Source organism: Colias eurytheme, chromosome 25, assembly GCF_061535395.1.
Source record: "Colias eurytheme isolate Ceu_HAF_F1 chromosome 25, ilColEury1 Martin Lab GWU primary, whole genome shotgun sequence".
NCBI classification, from domain to species: domain Eukaryota; kingdom Metazoa; phylum Arthropoda; class Insecta; order Lepidoptera; family Pieridae; genus Colias; species Colias eurytheme.
This window is the reverse complement of record NC_143004.1, coordinates 774,983-795,627: the sequence shown is the minus strand read 5'-3', so window position 1 is coordinate 795,627 and position 20,645 is coordinate 774,983. Positions and strand designations below refer to the sequence as shown.

The window sequence follows — 20,645 nt, the reverse complement described above, 5'->3', positions numbered from 1 at the left end:
TAGTTATATTCGGATTATTTTTCACAATTAGAAACAGCAGATTTTGTGTACCTGTGTATCATTATTTTTTCTTAATTGAATCAAAGTTAAAACTATCTAGGGAATTATTTGCTGATTATATTTTATAATGCATTGAATTTTCAAGCCACTTGTTCAATCTAGTAATGCACATAATATTTAAAGTGTCTATATGTGCACACAGTAAATACTGCCATACTGGTGGAGTAAAAAATCTAGTAAGTAATTCATATTTTCATAAATTATGACATATAATGAAAACTAATTCTCAAATCATGGTAAAGAAGTAGTTGACCATCAACTAATTATGAATACAAATAATACTTACTAATTAGTTAAGCCATAATTAAATGAGTACAATATACATATTGTATTTAAATATTTATTATATTTAATTGTAAAGTATAAAGTACCTTATATTACCAGCAAATAAGGTGACTTTTTGCTTGACTATTTCGTGATTCAAGGATTTAATCATATAATATGAACAAAAAGGTTTTTTCTAACTCACGACTATTTTTATGTCATAAGTTAAAGGTACAAGATTGGTATTATGATTATACATACAATGTAAAATACATTTAACAACATTGAAGGCAGAAATTATTTTTCAAATGATATGAATAAATTTAAATATTTACTTGTTTTCTCATCTATACCAATATTATAAAGAGGAAAACTTTGTATTTTTGTGTGTTTGTATTGAATAGGCTCAAAAACTACTGGACCGATTTCAAAATTTCTTTTACCATTACTTAGAGCGATTCTCCCAAATCCGTATAGCCTATATTTTATCGTGTAAATATGTACCACGGGCGAAGCCGGGGCGGACCGCTAGTAATATTATATTTCCCACCAGAATTGACGCTATTTATTACTGTTGTTCTACTAGTAAAAAGGTATCTGGTTTATTTTTATCCATATAATTATTATAAAAAATTTAGTTTTAAAGCACATATCATATCTGATTAAGAAACAAACAAAGATATAAAGATAATCTAATCTAATAAACTTAATTTAATAATAGGACTGCAATAAAAACAAAATTGACTGAAAATGGTATTTATTTATTAAATTTATATATCAATGCTTTCTCTTTTCATCCCTACTATCCCTGCTGGACTTAGATCGTTCATAATCATCGTACTTCCTTGATGATGTTCGACTGCGTTTGTCATCTGAACGCCTCTCTCTCGAACGGTCAACTTCACGGTCACGAGATCTCGATTTATGCCTCTTACTGGGATAATCTCGTTTACGGTCATATGGTGACCGTGACCTCCTCTCCCGCTTTTTATGACTTGTATGATACTTTGATGATAGCGGAGGTGTTTTTGGCGACTTTTCGTTTTTTGAATCCCGTTTATTTTCCTTTGAAGTTGATGAAGTTGACGCTTCAGCTTTCTTCTCCTCCATTCTAGCTTCCCGCTCCTTCTGCGCTTGTATTTGCTTGTTCGCTTGATGTATTTTCCGCAGAGAATCCACCTTGCCTTCTAAACTTTCAGGATTTACTTTCGGCCGCTTGTACAGCTGTAAGATTCTTACACAAATATCGCGGATCTCCTCCTCAGTGACTTTGAATAGTAAAAACCAATGCGGGTTATTTGGTAGCGGTAACCCGATTTTACGAGCAGTTAAATATATACAAGCACAGGCTATAGTTTCGGGAGGAAATCTCATGAATACATCAGTTCTCAACGCATCATTCATGTAATTCCATGCCATTTGCATTAATTGTTTATTCTTTTCATATTGGAGTAACTGGAGATAAACTACAATAAGTTTGTGGGGATGTTTTACATGCACACAAAACCCTAATTCCTTTAAAATACGTCTCTCCGCTTTTATAACCTGATTTTTCAGTTCTATATAATTCTGATCGACTATCAATGGAGATATCGTCTTCTGAGCTCTCACTTGTTTTATGTGATGAAAGACGTTGATTACGTCACGGATTCTGCAAGGCTTTTCTTCGACTTTCGAGGCCAAATATATGCTTCCCATTGCGGTTGTTTCCATCGGATATCTCACGAAGGACTTTGAATAATAGAACCTTTGGAGATACATCTGACCGGTGGCCATTGCGACTTGCGGCAGTTTAAGTAGAATACCAGCAGTTTGTATCATCTCACATCCTAAAATGCGAAGATCGGTTTCCGTGTCTATGTCCAACCCATCGGCTTGTGAGGGTGTCTCTCTGAACGTCGATTCCGGCAAAAGGCAGTTGTGCAGCGTCAAAACTATCTTCCCATAGTTCTTTTGTGGTTTCGTAGATGTTGTTCCATTATTCTTCGGTTGGTTTTGAGTAGTTGTTGTGGTCGATGTAGTCATTTTGCACACAACGAGTTTATGAATTATACAATAGACTATCACTGTACAGTATTTGACATCACATAAAATTATACGATTATCACGCAAATACTAGTTTTTATATCAATAAATGATCATTTTATTTACGGAAAAGTATTCTAACACCGAGTGTGACACGAGAAATGCGACAAGAACGGGCCAAGATGGCGCCACAAAAACATATGTCAACTAGAATTCTGTGAATAATTACGGTAAATTCTATGTAGAAATTATACAATTACGACTCACCCTGTGCCATTATGATACTATATTGATATATCTATGATATGAAAGGCATTTGCAGCTGAGTTTTTCAATATTTGGGCGTTGATAGCGGTGACTCAAAAGTTTATTTATTCCTTGACGCGATTTTATACGCTTGCAACACAACACTTTCAAATTTTATTCATAATATTCAGAAATAAAAATGTTTAATAAATATTTTCTTATTATATTGTTTGCGTATAAAAATAAGAATTTATAAAATTTTACTGTTATTTATATGTACGGTTTAGTCATTTCGTTTTATGAAATGCAACAATCAGTTTTTAGACGAAACTATTCCGGAAATTAACTTAAAGTGGCGGCAAGTGAACAGCTGAGATGATCAATAACTTCATGGCTCGGTGCTTAATTCATTTTCAATTATTAGTGCTTGTTAATTCGGTATTTCTACGTTAATACTTACAGCCAGGGTCTGTGCATTTTTGAACGAATGACTCCAAAATATCATGACCTTCGCCCGCTTCAAAACAACACTTTACGAAAGACATTTTTTCTTGATTTTTTTTTCACTACACTTCATCAAGCTGCGTAAATTCTTTTGTAATATCAATTAAACATAAGAAAATATAACTCTGTCAAATCTTCTATTCCATTTATGTATATAGGAATATTGAAATAAATGGTAATATTATACCTATTCATGGAAGAGTAAATAAATATTTTAGATATCACAACATTAAAATCCGCAAAATAATAAATTACAGTCAAATATCACCTTTCGCTTTTAAATAAGAACACATAAATAAACACTTATAGGAAAATAATATTACTCCAAGCAACAGCACTACATTTAATTCAAAACACCTAAAAATAAATCACGAAAATTATATTTAGGTCAAAAATGTCATTTTCGCAGATAGACACGAACTAAAAATACATAAAAGGTGGTCGGTACGTATGTATATTCCTAAATCTTTTCTGTATTGAAGAATGTCAATGGGCCTTAAAATCTAGGTTTATAAGCCGCCCAATATAGGGAGGTCTTTACTTTTAACAGTTTTTTCTATCCTAGAAGTGCTTCTTGATTTGTTTGTGTAATGCGCGAGTTTCATTGATACACCCGGCGTTGATGTTGGATGAAGATAACATATTATATTACATTGGCTTAGTACATACAAAACAAGAAGATAATTATATAAGGTTTTACTTTTCTTTTTAAAATCTATACTCAAATAATTTATAACAATAAGCAAAATCTCTTTACATAAATTGACAACTGGCAACATTCTAGCCTATTCACAATAGTTAACTGATTGTAGCACAGATGGCGCTATGAGTATAGTTTTATATTATAATTTATTATTGAGGTTTTATTTATATACAATTACATTAGAAGTGCTCAGATTTCGAAATGAATGTTCCATAGATGGCGCTATTTTTGCAAATAAATGTACTGAAAGCACTGAAAGCTTTGAATTTTTTACGAACACTTCGTTATTCGTATCAAATTGAGCTGGGGAAACAGATACATAACAATAATTTTTAAGTTATATTTTAATACATTGAACTAAAACATGTAGATTGTAGGTGCCATTTTTTTTAGATATTTTTTTGCAATATTATTGTTAGGGTATACGTACATGATCCTATTGCTATAAAAACTTTGGGGCTTCTGATTAAAAAATCGCAACAAGTGGTACATAGTTATGGAGGTCCTCGTTAATCTGACACTGCCTAAAAAATTCTGAAGAGACCAAAACAGATGGAAATCTGAAGGTGCAAAGCCAGGACCATTCGATGGATGCATTAACACTTCCTAGCCAAACTCTCTTAACTTTTGCTAAGTGGCGCTATGATAAACTCATAATTTTGTATATTGTCACCGATAATACACATACAAAGATACAGGTGAAGCTACTGATTAGAACGATTATGTTTTAAGCACATCACATTGAAGCACATCCTTTTTCTTCTATTTTATGTAAATAAGTGCTTTAAACTATTCTATTCTTTTTCCCATGGCACCAACTATACTAACATTAATTAGAGGTTGTTATATTATTATAAAGCTGAAGAGTTCGTTTGTTTGAACGCGCTAATCTCAGGAACTACTGATCCGATTTGAAAAATTACTTCGGTGTTAGATAGACCATTCATCGAGGAAGGCTATAGGTAGGCTTATATCATCACGCTAAGACCAACAGGAGCGGAGCCACGCGGGTGAAACTGCGGAGCACAGCTATATATACATAATTACATAGTAATAGTATTTTTGTCTATGGCTGTGATTTTACCGTTTTCACCACATCCGCTTGTACATATTTTAAAATATTACAATTTTGGACTGTAGTCATCTTGTGACTCAATATAAATACTATAAAAACACGCGTTTTCCTCACTTTTACGGATTTAAAGTTACAAAATAAGAAAAAACATGAAACTCGCGACAATAGACCGACCTTCAAATGTAGATGCGATGACAGATAACAAAACTGTTATAATTTGACTGCACGACAAATGCCTGGTTAAGTAAAAACAAGCCGTTTTCCTTGCGGCCTCCTATAATAATATTCGCAGCGAAGCCTTAACTACGTAACACCGCAATTTTAAAGTTTAAAACTTTAAACTTCAGTCGACCTCCGTTGCTTGACGAGAGTGGTATCGCGCCGTATTGGCTGTCAAACTTCGCGCCAGTGTCTGTGCAAAAAAGAAAAAAATTAATTGTCGCTTATTACCGGTTCGAAGTGGCCAAATTATTTGTGCGTATTGGTTTAGGCTGGTTTAGGTTTGTCTGTGATTTTGTGAGTGTTTTGTTTTTTTTCGAACTTTTCCGGATTCGTTGTTTATGGTGAGTTGTCCTTTGTTCGATTTATGAAACGTTAATTAATTTATCAGTCATCAGTGAATAATATAATCTGCATTGTTGTTTATTTATGAGTGTTAAAGTTAAAGCAAATAAGGTAGTGTTGTTACACGGTGAAATATATAGGCGGCTATGTTTTGTAACCACTTGTAACTGTTTGCTGTACTTTAGAAGGCATTAGCTAGTAAGTAGTGACTGGGATTGCCTTCTAATCGGAATGATATAGGACGTAGAGATGTTTATATTGAATGTTACGCTTCTCGAATCGATCACAACTGGTTATGAAGTTATCATTTGCAACATTTTATGACCTAGCAATGAATAATAATTGAGCATACAACCTGTTATTGTAGAGAAGTTTCAATACTTAGGTACACGCATTCAAATTTCAAATCATGATAGATATTTTGTAATTTGTACAAATTTTGTTTGATTTTAAAATAAAATAAATAAATATAAAAAATACATTTTTTGTAGGTACTAGTTGACAGTACATTCAGAAACGTATTTTAATTTGAGTATTACAATTTTTTCAAACGGTAGTCCGTTGCAAGTTGGTTGCGACGTAATGGCTGGTTCACACTTTGATTAGTGCGAGTGCAGGTGATTAGTGCAGGTGTTTAGTAACTACGTGTGGACAGCGAATGTTTAGTGCAAGTGTTTAGTAGGCTGTGTAGTAAAGTGAATAGAAGCGTGTTCTATTTTTTTGCGAGTGGACTGCGAGTAGCCACGTCCCGCGCGCCCTCCCTTCCCCCTCACTCGCAGTGTGCCTGCCTAAACACGTCTGGACACGAGTGTTTAGTGTTTAGTGTTTAGCGTAATGTGTAGCGTCGCGAATTGCACCATTGACCTGCACTCCCACTAATCGCCTGCACTCGCAGTTGAATTGGACACTACTCGCACTACACACCTGCACTCGCACTAATCACCTGCACTCGCACTAATCAAAGTGTGAACCAGCCATAAAAAAAAGCGATAATTATTTACCTAGTTCTTTTGTTTTAGACGTCTAGATACATCTGTATAAATTATAGACTATGGATTATGTCCTTAGTAGTTAAGTCAACAATTACGTCATGTTATTCTTATGAATCCATAATAATTATTGTAATGTATTCCAGTTTGAACAATTAACGCGTAATGATTCGCTTTACGTTTCAAACATTTCATTTCAAACGAGTTTTTTTTTAATCTTCGTAAATCGTAGCTTGTTCTCGGACAGTTTATAGGTAGGTATATGTGGAAATTTTTAAGGAAGTACATAATGACATTTTTAGTAGGTACCTAGGTATATCTTATCAAGAAGCTTATAACGACGTAACTTGCCAAGTTAGGTGTGAAAGGGATAAAAAAACATACAGGCGTCATTCAACGTCATATTTTCTTGGTACAAGTTAATGGTCATAGTCACAGACATGTATTACATGTCTGTGGTCATAGTGCAATCTCCAGTGTATTAGATATAAGGCTTCTTGATCTATATAGAAAATATTGTTTGTTTGGTAAACATATCGGAAAAAAGATGACGTAAATAAATCGCACTGACTTTGTAGAACATATTCTGTATTGTAACATCTTATTTAGTAGAATTTTATGCAAAAAAACATTGTTTATTGGACATTATTTTGATGTAGTGTATTGATATTTATTAATATTAGTCAACATCATTACTTCCTTTTTTGGAAATCGGTTGTCATTCGTCGATTGGTTACAATAAACGTGACTTATAAGTTAGGATTTAGGTATACCTAGGTAAGTACCTATAACATCGAGATATATGTACTACTAGAGAGGTTATTCCAAACAAAAACATTGCGCGCGGCCGATGTGGTGGGGTACGTGTGGAACGAGCGAGGCGTGGCTTCAAGTTCAAAGATTAAGCAATGCGTGCAGATGCGACACATTGTGCAATCTGTTTACTCGGTACTATCTGGTGGTACTGAACTAGGGAATTAATAAAAAGAGGATTTTATATTAAACTATGTATTTTAATTTCCTTTAAATAATATCAATTTAGTAAGCTTTTGTCGTTTTGTGTAGTAATCAATAGTTTTATCAGTTTTTGCTTCATGATGTAATCGAATTTTGGAGTATTGGTTTATAATAGCCCTAATTAAATGGATACGATGATTCAATGTTGATGGCGTTTACGTATAAGAAACTCACATTTTGAAAAATCTCACGTGAGATTCGAGGATGGGGGAGGGGGTTGAATAAAATCTCACGACATCTCACCAGGGGGGGGAGGGAGGGGTAGAAATTAAAAAAAAAACATCTCACGTAATTTATGGACGCCCCCTTACTCGATCACAATTTTTGTAACGAATGTGAAAGACGAAACAATAAATACGCAAAGCGGCTTTTACTATAAACGGAACTACATTTAAAAATATACTTCATTTATTGAGTTATAAGGTTGCTTCCATTCTGTTTATTTACATTCTCAAAAACATCAATCGCCGCAGAGGCGGCTTGCGACAAAGGCGGCTTGTGTCAAAGGCCTCGGCGATATCATTTAAGAACATAATATTATGTACTTTAGGCAAACTTGTAATAAGATCTATTTTACTTTCTTATTAGTCCATTTGACAAGGATATTGGGTAAGATACCTATTGGAATCATTTTATTATTATGTATGTACTTATTAAATCCGCGAATAAAAAAAATTTTTAGTCGCGAATATAGAAATTGGGTCGCATTTTTTTAATCCGCGAATAGTGAAAACGCAACTAAAGGAAGCGCGATTAAGGAACTTTTACTGTATTAGTTTCTGTGAATGTTGTGTTTATTTGTAATTGTTGTGCATAATAATTTATAAATCCTATTGGAACAACTGTTGATGAACCTTTTTTTAATAAATAAAAATAGGTAAATAAATATTACTTAATATAACCTACCGTTTTACTTTGCGTAGTCGGGTAAAAGTATAAATATTTAGGTACTACACCACGGTAATCTTTCCTAGTATATATTGTATATACATAGTTAAAAAATCCAGTTACATTTTTTTAACAGACTCATCGATAGTGTCACGTCTGTGCTGTTAGTCTGTGAAAAATGGCGCGAAACGGAGAACGCGTGGTGATTTTTCGCAAAATGATAACAATATTAGTAAAATGCATGACTTACTCATAATAAGGAAACTTACTGGTGAAAAGTCACTCCTCCGGCTTTGTTTGTATTATGGGAACTGTTAAAACAATATCTTAGCACACACGAAGGCATTTTGAACAGAGCAATAACACGTGTTGACGCGGCAAGCGGGGGGCACAGTCCGGCACAGACTAAAGAGACTTGTGATTCTTGCCTCTAGCTCGTGTTAAAGAGAGTGTAGTAGCGATCGCCTCTCTAGTACGTAGTACATACTATCTCGATGACCTATAACTTACATAATCTTTACTTTTATTGAAGAGTGAACGTTCATTATAGAGTTTTAAGTTCATAAGTTTTTGCCTTTGTGTGTTGGAATTAGGATAATAAATATAAAGGACCGTTTTTTTTGTTGTTTTTAGGACTTTTTTTATTATTTTTTAATGGCTATAGGGCTATTTCTTCTTAGTTACTCTTGCATATGCACATCCATTTCAAGCGTTATTAATTTATTTTACAAATCATGATATCTTGTGACTTGTCTTAAAAGGTTTTCTGTTGCTGAATTAAGTCAAAGCCTAATACAGCACTTGTAAATAATAAAAAAACGAATTATGAACCTCCGCCGATTTTGGGAGCGTCATTTAAAAACCAGTGGCGAGTTTTTGCAATTTTCTCGTAACACGTACACTATTGGATTGCCGAATATTACCGTGCAGTGAATTGATAATATTTGCTCTTATATTCTTACTCAAACTTAAAATTATATTTAACGAGACGAAGTTACGAAGCAGTTTTGGGTTGATATGATCCTACCTACAATCTACATACCTACAAGGTTTTATCCTGGTGTAATTGGCAGAATTTTTTATATTTCAATGCAGCTATTTTTGAACTCATTTAAAAAAGTTTTTTTTGTATTGTTAATTTTTTATTTTACCTTAAAACTTTGAAAGACTTTTAACGTAATTTGCGTAAATCTGTGTAACTAAGGCAGTCTGTGTCATCGTAGCTCCCAAACGCATGGACCAATTTGAATGCGATTTTCTTAACTCGTAGAGTGAGAATGAACTAAACTTGTGCTACGAAATTTTTTTTTAATACTATAAAATTTTATGAGAGTTACCTACAGATAATTGTTGGTATTAAACTTTATTAAGATTCACAAAGATGTTATGACATCATTCCTACATTCTTATACACATTATCTGATGTAAAAAAGAAAGGTCGAGCAAAAATTCTTTAATTTATTTATCACTAGCTATGCCCCTCGGTTTTACCCGCAGTGGTCCGCTTCTGTTGGTCTCAGCGTGATAATATAATAGCCTAAAGCCTTCCTCAATAAATGGGCTATCTAATACCGAAATAATTTTTCCGATTTGAATTCAAAGATTCCTGAGATTAGCGCGTTCAAACAAACAAACTCATCCGCTTTAGAATCGATGACGCGAATGCAAATTTTATTATTACCAAAACTCGATAAACGATATTAAAAAAGATTTCTCGACAAAAACAAGGAAACATAATATTATTTCCCAATACCAACGTATCTGTTAATAATTGTAGGACGGCAAAAAGTAACTTCCTTCCTTTATTTTTTGTGCAATTAATTAGTTTCCTAAAATTACTCGTTCGTAATATCGCGTTAATATATTACGTTAATTACTAGGCCCTTATTATATTATTTTCTAAGCGCATGCATTATATTTTCATAGTGAAGGAATATCTCAAAATTTTTAAGGAAGTACACATAATATTGTAATTAAAAACATCTATAATTTGTAACTACATTCTTGCAAATAAATATAATTTGAATTTGAATTTGAATTTGAATTTGAAGCATTTTTATGTAGTTACTGTCATTTCATCTTATTAATATTATAAATGTGAAAGTTTGTATGGATGTATGGATGTATGGATGTTTGTTACTCTTTCACGTAAAAACTACTGAACCGATTACAATGAAATTTAGCACACATATAGAGGGTAACTTTGATTAACACATAGGATAGGTTTTATCCCGGAAATCCCACGGGAACGGGAACTATGCGGGTTTTCCTTTGAAAACGCGGGCGAAGCCGCGGGCGGAAATCTAGTTGTTGATAAATAAATAATAATTGTGAATCTGTATTTCTCAGTAATCAGTGTTTTTAACAAATATCCATTGGAACGGTTTTTTGGAACGAAGTTCCTTATCGCGCGTTGCGAAAGGGGGCTAGACGGAATTTTTTATGAGTTTTTCATTGTATACCTATTAGTTATATACGTATCTAGCTTACCGCCTTTGTCTAAAACCTAATAAATTATACACTAAAACCTTCCTCTTGAATCACTTTATTCTATCTATTAAAAAAACCGCATCAAAATCCGTTGCGTAGTTTTAAAGAGAGAAGGTACAATGAGAAATGTAAATAGATCGTTTGTATCCCTTTTATACATCAAAGTTGCTGAGTCAACTGATATAATTGTAGATTACTATAATTAATATCATTCTAAATATATTCTTCATGATTTAATCTTTAAAATTATGCAAGCTGCATGCTGGAAATACCGTCTTCGCGACTCAAGGAAAATCGCTTTTTATAAGCTCGCTTTTATTTAAAGTAATAAAAAGTAGAAATGTCATGTATGACCTTCGGTTGCACTTAAAGTATAACCAGTACATATATTGTTTCACTTTTATTTTAATACTAGTTGTAGCCCCGACTTCGTTCGCGGAATTCCAATAGTTTCAAACATCCGTCATTGCTTATCACTAACGTTAATTTTACCATGGTCCATGGCCATGGTATAATAACAGGTATTAGAGTACCTATAACATTGATATTATAAGTAAAAAGGTGTAGTTAGGTTACCAACACAACATTCAATCTTAAAAAACGGCACACTAATTCACACTCGATTAGACGTCAAAGTAAGATGGCATAATTCAACTATCGTATGCGAAAAAGACCAAAGAGACCACTATACTAAAATGTGGCCCATTACTCATTAGCCACCTTGCACGTGCCCCCGCTAAATAATATCTACACCTTTTTTCTTATAATCAATGTCCTATAAAGTGAAGTCCCATGTCCCATAGTGGGGTAAGGGGCAGATGCATTATACATCTGTTTCACTGATAGATTTTATTTAGGGACAAGTAGGTGATCAGCCTTCTGTGTCCTACCAGACCGAGACATTTTTTTTTCTTCGTGTCCTCTAAGCATAGCTATATAAGTACAAAAGTCTAGACCACAGAATTGAATGACAAAAAACAAAGCAGGTGGGCGGTAAAGTATGAATGGTGACGTCATGTGCCCACGCGCCGCCTCTCTAACACCTTATGTGTTAAATACTTGGAATAAATTGTTATTGATATAATTTTAGATGTTATTCATGATGGGAATCGCTAATGAACTATACGGATGCATTGTTAGAATCATAGTCTGTTTGTTAACAGAACACATAAGTTATACAGTATATTACCTTAATTAAGGACTAACTGTAACATAAGTTAGCTCTTGTAGCATTATTTAGCAAAAGTTCAACATTGAAAGAAGACGTTGCTTACATAAAAACTCATACTTACATAGCACCAAATCGCATAGGTTATATGCATGTTATATGCAATTAAGAAAGTCCTATGTTGTAGGGATACAAATCAAATACTATAAGGCTTCTGCCACTCCGGAACAATGGAGCTTTCTACTAATGAAAAAATTATAACTAGGTTATTTATGAGATCCAAACTTAAGACTCCAGTCTATACTTATATTATAAAGAGGAAAGGTTTGTATGTATGTATGTATGTATGTATGGCTTTCACGCATAAACTACTGGACCGATTTTGATTAAATTTGGCACAGATAATCTTAAGACCCTGAGAAAGAACATAGGCTACCTTTTATTGCGAAATATGTACCACGGGCGAAGCCGGGGCGGACCGCTAGTCTGTCATATAAATATAGAAAATCTTATACATCTTTTTGACGATTTAAACACCATTTGGCTGCGTATGGCGACACCTAGATAAGTACATTAGGGGCAAGTCGTGACAGCCAACGGACAAGGCCTTTAAATAATTTAGAATACCCATTATGATGTGAATTATTGAGGCCTCTGTACCTTTTAAGTTCTGTAGTTTTGAACTAGTTTTAACTGGCTTGGAAAGGAGCAATTCGAAATCTTTTTAAGCCTCTTGTAAGCCTCGGGATGTCACAGTAATAATAAATGAGAAGAGATTGTAAATAATTTTACCAGAAATTGATCGGAAATTCCAATTTATTCATTACGACATTTTAAAATATTTAAAAAGATTTCGAGATACCATATCCATAATTATTGTTAAGTAATTTTGTGTTAAGTGTCTCTAAAATATCGTTGAATTTGTCGTAATTTTAGAAATGACATAGGTAATCTAGGTTGCATTCGTACCTTAACCAAGTTTTCAGTAGACCCACTTTGAACTGTTATTTAAGTACCTACTTTGCTGTTTCTAGGGTTTTTGAAAACATTTGTCATTTCTAAGTTGCTTTTCAAACTTCCCTGTCCAAAAATGCGATTATAATAATCTCAATCATTCCAAAGATTAATGAAAAACAGGAAGATTGCCCTAAAAGTTTCTACAGGTATTTAACTAAGAAACAACAACATCTTAAATATATAGTTATTTCGAAATCACAGACTATTTATATCAGATCAACGATTACAAGTCTAGCCAGTAAAATAAGTTTATAAGTACTTATCATGCCTACGGATCGGCACCTGTAAGTGACAGTGTATGAAGGTCGTTCGGAACCAGTCGAACCAAGCTGGCTGGTTGACATACATATCTATTTTTAATTGAACATTATTATACTTCACTTTCCAACTCCTGAACGATTTTAAGTACTGTGACCTTCCCGTTTTGATCCTTTCATTTTAACTCTTTTTTAACTTTCCTTCCCTATTATTTTTTAACCTCTGTAGTGTAAACAACTTGATTATTCTGATTTTTAACAAAATAATTACTTAATTCTAAAATAAAATAAATTGGCAGATTTGATCCATATAAATTATCTGACCACACAGTTATACCCATATTTGTATTTTCCAAGAATTATTTGGGTTTTAAGCTATGTTTTATGGATGGAATAGAGGTCTAGAATCTAGCTTAGAATCTATTATTAGGAAATTTGTTATACCTAGACTAGATAAGCTTTTATAACTTACTTTTTAGAAGACATACCTACCAGTAATGGTATGTCTTTTAAGGGCGCGTATAAAGTCAAATCACCAATCAACTTTTAGTTGATACGTGTAGTACCTATTCAAGACCAAATATAAAAAATAAAATATATGTAAAACTTGATGATATTTTCGATTATATTGTCAGATCAAAAACATAAAATATTGAAATTGACTCGATAGAAAAAATTCACGAAGTTACCTCTAAATTTCACACTTTTACGTTTTTTACTGGACATGGTAATATTTATTATGATTTTTTTTTCATAAACAATTATATTAAAACATTTGCAAGATATTTGTCAGAGCATTTTGTGTAATTACTTTTAGTTTTGGTTTAATCACGATAAAACACTTTTGGCGCTTACTATATTTTTAATTACGCAAGAAATCATCTTCCATCGCACGTTCCGGGAGCTAAAAACATAATTCTATTTCATACATCAGACGCTATCGCTCCGTTGAGACGAGTAGACCACGCTAAAATTGCTGCGCCGTGTTTTATAATTACGCCGAATATTGATTTGTTGAAAATGGTAAACAACAAAATGAAAAGACTTAAGAAACGAGAACTAAAGAAGATTCAAATTGAAAAGATAACTAAATGTCGAAGGTAATAATGTATATAATGTATAATATAATAGTATTGTTATAATATTAATCTTATATATAAAAATGAATCGCAAAATGTGTTGGTAAGCGCATAACTCGAGAACGGCTGAACCGATTTCGATAATTCTTTTTTTATTATATTCCTTGAAGTACGAGGCTGGTTTTTATGTAGAGAAAATATGTACATATGTACCACGGGCGAAGCCGGGGCGGACCGCTAGTAAATAATAATTATAATATAAAAAGATAAGTCTTGATTTACCTATTTGAGAAAGTTTAGTTTCTGTAAAATAATTTCCGCGGGCTGAGTATTGAATGTGGTATTGACGCGATAGCAGCAGCAACTATAGATAGGTAAATAAAATTCATAGTGGTAGGTACCTAATTCTTACAGTCGCGGTGCAATCAATCAAGTCAAGAAAGATTTATATTATTATTATTACTATAGGCAGATCCTATGTTCGCTCCAGTAAATAATAATATAAATAATATGTAAACCGGTTGTGAATAGTACATATAATATATTATATTTACAATCTGTATTAGATAATCATACATAACATCTATACATAGGTATAACAAATTCGTACGAAAGTCAAAACTGTACTTACATTGAATAGGTATTTTTTTATAATATACATATGTATATGTATATATATAATATATTCATAATCTGTATTACATAGTAATATGTAGTACATATCTATACATAAATATAGTTTTTAGAATTTTTGTATGTCTGTCTGTATGTATGTCTGGGCTCTAATTTTGGTGCAGATATAGCTTGAGACCTGAGAAAGGTCATAGGATGAGTTTTATCCCGTAAATAAAAAAAACTGTCTGTGTTTGTCTGTTTGTTTGTACACGCTAATCTCCGGAACTACTGGACGGATTTGAATGAAAGTTATTTTGTTGTGTAGGTACTATTATATTATCCGGGAAATATAAAATAATAATTTATTTTGAAAACTGAAACACCTGATGCAGAACCGCAACAGACCACCTAAACTATAGATTCATTTGAGAAAGTTTATCCAGGCGAGTTTGGATATTATTATTTGTGTAAATTCTGTAAATTCGTTTCCGCGAGTTGAGTATTCATGCGACGATATTTATAGATACCTACATTCATAGTGGGTACCTACAATTTACAAAGACACTTTTTATACTTAGTTATGTAGGTACCTAATTCCTACGGTCGCCTTGCAAATGCAATCAATCAAATTGACCCTGTTTGAAAGTAATTTACTAATTTCACAGAACAATTTTAAATTTGGAAAATGGTACTAATGTTGACTACTAATCTTATATATAAAAATGAATCGCAAAATGTGTTGGTAAGCGCATAACTCGAGAACGGCTGAACCGATTTCGATAATTCTTTTTTTATTATATTCCTTGAAGTACGAGGATGGTTTTTATGTAGAGAAAACGTAAACATGTACCACGGGCGAAGCCGGGGCGGACCGCTAGTGTGGAATACTAATGTGGACCCTCACTCTCAACCTGTGTCTACTGACTATTGCCACGCAGAAAAAAATACTCCAGAAAGGTACCTGCTAAAGTTACCAGCTCTCGATAAAATAATACGTAAATTTCGAAGAACTTTGTAATATTTTATAAAGGATAATTTTTATTTTTATTTTTAGAATAATTGCTGAGTCGAAAAATGTCGTACAATCTAATAGTCCATTGAATAAAAAGTTCTAGAGTGCGTGAGTTTAAGTAACGTAAGATGTTTCTTCGGAAACATGTCAAGAGTCCCTAGGTAATAAACATACTAAAACCCCGGGCCACTAGGAGGAGCCCCGGAGTGGGGGGAGGGGGAAAATGGGTCCATTTTTTCATTTTTCGCTTAAATCTCAAAAACGGTACATGTTAGAGAAAAACTTTCAAGGAAAAGTTGAAAGGCCATAAAATTATCTACAAGTTGTACCTGAATCATTTTTTCCTATATCCTACCGTTTCTGAGTTATACGCAGTAAAACATGATTTTGGCTCAAACAATTTCCACATCAATCGATCAAAAAATATTTCTTTCTTCCAAAAAACTCAAAAGTGTAACTTGTGACCGGTACTGATAGATTGCTCTTAATTCGGTCTATAATTGGTAAAATAAACACATTCCTCCATGGAAGCCTTTAGGAGGAATCGATTGTCAAAATATTATATTAGGGCAGTTTGAGTTACTGAACTTGATCTTTTTATTTTTTTCTTCCAAAAAACTCATAAGTGCAACTTGTGACCGGTACAGATAGATTGCTCATAATTGGGTCTATCATTGATAAAAATACCAGATTCCACCATGGAGGCCTTTAGGAGGTATTGAATTTTATTAGGGTAGTTACGATACATGAACTTTTTAACTAACTACCCTAATAAAATTCAATTCCCGTAAACGCCTCCATGGTGGAATCTGGTATTTTTATCAATGATAGACCTAATTATGAGCAATCTATCTGTACCGGTCACAAGTTGCACTTTTGAGCTTTTTGGAAGAAAAAAAATAAAAAGTTCATGTATCGTAACTACCCTGATAAAATTCAATTCCCCGTAAACGCCTCCGTGGTGGAATCTGGTATTTTTAGCAATGATAGACCTAATTATGAGCAATCTATCTGTACCGGTCACAAGTTGCACTATTGAGTTTTTTGGAAGAAAAAAATAAAAAGATCAAGTTCAGTAACTCAAACCAGTGCCCTAATATAATATTTTGACAATCGATTCCTCCTAAAGGCTTCCATGGAGGAATGTGTTTATTTTACCAATTATAGACCTAATTAAGAGCAATCTATCAGTACTGGTCACAAGTTGCACATTTGAGTTTTTTGGAAGAAAGAAATATTTTTTGATCGATTGATGTTGAAATTGTTTGAGCCAAAATCATGTTTTACTGCGTATAACTCAGAATCGGTAGGATATAGGAAAAAATGATTCAGGTACAACTTGTAGATAATTTTATGGCCTTTCAATTTCTCCTTGAAAGTTTTTCTCTAACATGTACCGTTTTTGAGATTTAAGCGAAAAATGAAAAAATGGACCCATTTCCGCCCTCCCCCCACTCCGGGGCTCCTCCCAGTGGCCCGGGGTTTTAGTATGTTTATTACCTAGGGACTCTTGACATGTTTCCGAAGAAACATCTTACGTTACTAACTCACGCACTCTAGACCCCCCTTGGAGGGACTCATTCAATGGACTATAACCAAATTAATCAAAATAAAGTTCTGGAGGAATGTGTGTCGTCGACTGCGTATGTTTATTTAAAAATACACTGGTCATCAAAAAAATCGACCCACCTACACTATGTTTGCTATTTATCGATTATTTCACAAATAAGTCGTCTTATATTGTTGTATTTTGTTGTAAGGGTCTGATAACATGCTAATCATTATGTTTGTCGTAAATTTTACTGCACTTAATGATTCTTAACAAATTTTTATACAGAAATACTGTACAGTGTTGATTTGACGGTTTACGGCGAGACAAATTATGCCCGTGTTCCCAGTTCAAAAATGACTTTTTTCGGGATCTCTTGTTTATAACGTTAAGTTTAATAATTGATGCTGTAGTTTTGATAAATTTTGTCTCAAAATAATGGATACTACTGTAGCTGAGGGGGACCAAACTGTGGCTCTACTAAAACAGGGGTTATGTCAAATTGCCGTGGCTAAAAAGTAAAATCTGAGCTGTTTTGCAGTTCGATGAGTTTACCAAAGGTTTCTAGAGACTGGGCAGTATCAATGAAAATATTGATCTGCAAGAAATAGGGCGGCAACTCAAAGGGACGACCCCTAGATAATGTAATCAACTCTACAAAATCGACATCTGTCTGGTGTAGATCTCTAGTGACGCCTGCGTGAAGATAAGGAGGTGGGTATAAATGACAGAACTGCTAGAAGAAGACTTTAGGAGTAGAACCTAAGACCACACAAGCCAGAAACAGGGCCACAATCAGCCACAGCTCATCGACAAACCTGACTTCAATTGACTCGAAATCACGTAAACTGGACTATAGGCCAATGGGAGTCAGTACTTTTGAGTGACAAGATGCGAATGACTTTATATGGTGCTGATAGACGTCTTTATGTCATGCAATGACCAGATGGACGATTTGTTCAGTGCTAGGTAAGAGAAACGGTCGATTATGATGGAGGCTGTGTAAAGTTCTAGAGTGGCATTTCTTTGACAAGACGCACAGAGCTTGACGATAAAAAGATGCTCATTAAATGCTGTTCAATACATTACCGAGGTTTTCGACTATCATATGGTGTAATATGCTGGCTGTATCTGCAAAAACTTTGAGTCTATGCATGATAATGCTCGGAAACACGTAGAGCGAATCGTGATCCAGTATTTAAAAGAGGTCCGCATTAGAGTTACACTCTGGTTAGCAAAAAGTCTCGATTTGAAACCTACAGAGCACATGTGGGACAATTAAAAAATAAAGCTTAGAGCTCGTAATTCAGCCCCTACAACAATAGGAGACCTGAAAACCGCCATGAGGGAAGAATGATAACGAATTCCTCAAGAGACCATCAAAATCTTGATTATTTCTTCAAAATGGTGGACGCAGGCTATCATTCCAGAAAGAAGAGAAAGTACTGAGTATAAATTCGAAGGAAACATGATCATAAGTTTCATGATTACAAAATAAACTGCATTTGAAATTAAATAAAGAAAAAGCTGAAACTTGAGGATTTTGATCTTTATTCGAAATTGACAATTTTTTTTATGATGTTAATGATTTTATATGTTTATATTCGTGTAAATATGCATGTTTAATTAATCAGTTCAGTTTCCAAACAAATTTTTTCTTTAGATTGTAAGAAAACCGCAATTTTCCGTAAAAATGCAGGTGGGTCGATTTTTTTGATGACCAGTGTAGTATCTATACTCGCTATTTCGACAGACTTTTTTTACGGATTCGTGCTCTATACTGTTTCCCTAATATTGTTTTTTTTTTTATATATTACATACAGACAGTTTTTTTTATTGTTTTATAATATGTATAGATTATCATTAATAATTATAAACAAATAATAATAAAAAGACATATTACATAATTTGTGATGATTTCAACTTCACTGTTTTATACAATTATTTTAGACAACATACCTACTAACTACCGAAAATACGCGTTGAACGAGCGAAGAATATTGTGTATAATTTAGCGTGCGATGAACTTTACGTACGTTGGATGAGCCGGGTGTATGAGGGTATTGTGAGGGCGCGCGGCATGGCGCGTAATGGGCGAGGCTTAATCGTAGAATTATCTGGCTTTATACGCCCTCTTAAATACATACCTACTAGGTACATAGTTTTGGAGCTAGTTCATAGTGCATACCTGTAGGTACCTAGTTGCATACTCCAAGAACCATTTATCAAATCCTTATAACTGACCACACAGCTTACACGGTTAATTATGAAAGCATTTACTTTTGAAATATAGTCCATCTTGATGTTAAACGTGACGCGGACTCTCTTTTGTGGTGTCTCCTTGGCCGAAATGTCAACACGAAGTGTATTGTGATGTAAAACAACATAATGATGAGTTATTTGAAGTTATTTTAGTTTAAATTTAGCTTGAAATAGCCTGTGTGCTATTTAGACTATTAGTATTTGTTTATATGTCTATTATTTACAGACAGAAGAACAAGCACGAAAACTATCGTAAAATACGTATCGTCATCTAGATTCTAGAACATGACGTCTTATCGAATAAAAATGTTGTTCCATAAACGCACGATAGGGGCGCTTTTCAAACCATCCAAATGCTCTCGAATACTTTGACGATAGTTTACGTGCTTGATACCTTCGCTTGACGCCTGACGGGAGTAATTAATTGCCGATGACATCGACTTTTTTAAATCTTAATAGAATCTAATCTAGAAACCGACACGAATGAGGAAGAACTAGGCTATTTGTAATACCTTATACCACAGATCACAGAAACTAAAGGGAGATATGGTTAGGGGGCGGGGCCGGTGTCGCAGCAATATGCCCAAAAAAAGAACAAGCTGTAGCGGTGCTGTATACGTACGTCACTTACAATCTAGTGTGCGAACGAATAGTCGCTCTCATATTTTTGTGTGATGACACGCACACAACGCGAAGTATTGTTTTGATTTTGTTTACTGCAGTTGTGTGCGTAATTTTTTTATGAGACACGGTTTCGTACTCAGCGCAAGCGATTGGCATCTCTCTAGATCTCTATGCCTTATACCTATGTTAAAAAAAGAAAGATTTATTTTAAAATTGCAAACCGCAGTTTATATTAAT

At 33.7% G+C, this 20,645-nt stretch overlaps 3 protein-coding genes across 3 annotated transcripts in view; 1 reads left to right on the top strand and 2 right to left on the bottom strand.

Moving 5' to 3' along the window:
• The window catches only part of stmA (Protein EFR3 homolog stmA), a 30,795-nt gene extending 28,044 nt beyond the window's left edge, over window positions 1–2,751 (bottom strand). Inside the window, exon 1 of the mRNA XM_090116098.1 lies at window positions 2,617–2,751. Coding sequence (XP_089972224.1) covers window positions 2,617–2,626 — 10 coding nt within the window. The 5' untranslated portion in view covers window positions 2,627–2,751. The remainder of the gene's footprint in view (window positions 1–2,616) is intronic.
• Window positions 1,065–2,556, bottom strand: LOC149897406 (cyclin-L2). The gene has a single exon (XM_090116097.1). The coding sequence runs from the start codon at window positions 2,347–2,349 to the stop codon at window positions 1,102–1,104; it is 1,248 nt and encodes a 415-aa protein (XP_089972223.1). The 5' UTR covers window positions 2,350–2,556; the 3' UTR covers window positions 1,065–1,101.
• Window positions 2,752–5,211: 2,460 nt separating the features above from the next.
• Window positions 5,212–20,645, top strand: part of blo (bloated) — a 70,216-nt gene continuing 54,782 nt past the window's right edge. Inside the window, exon 1 of the mRNA XM_090116407.1 lies at window positions 5,212–5,440. The gene's annotated coding sequence lies outside the window, so the exon portion shown is untranslated. The remainder of the gene's footprint in view (window positions 5,441–20,645) is intronic.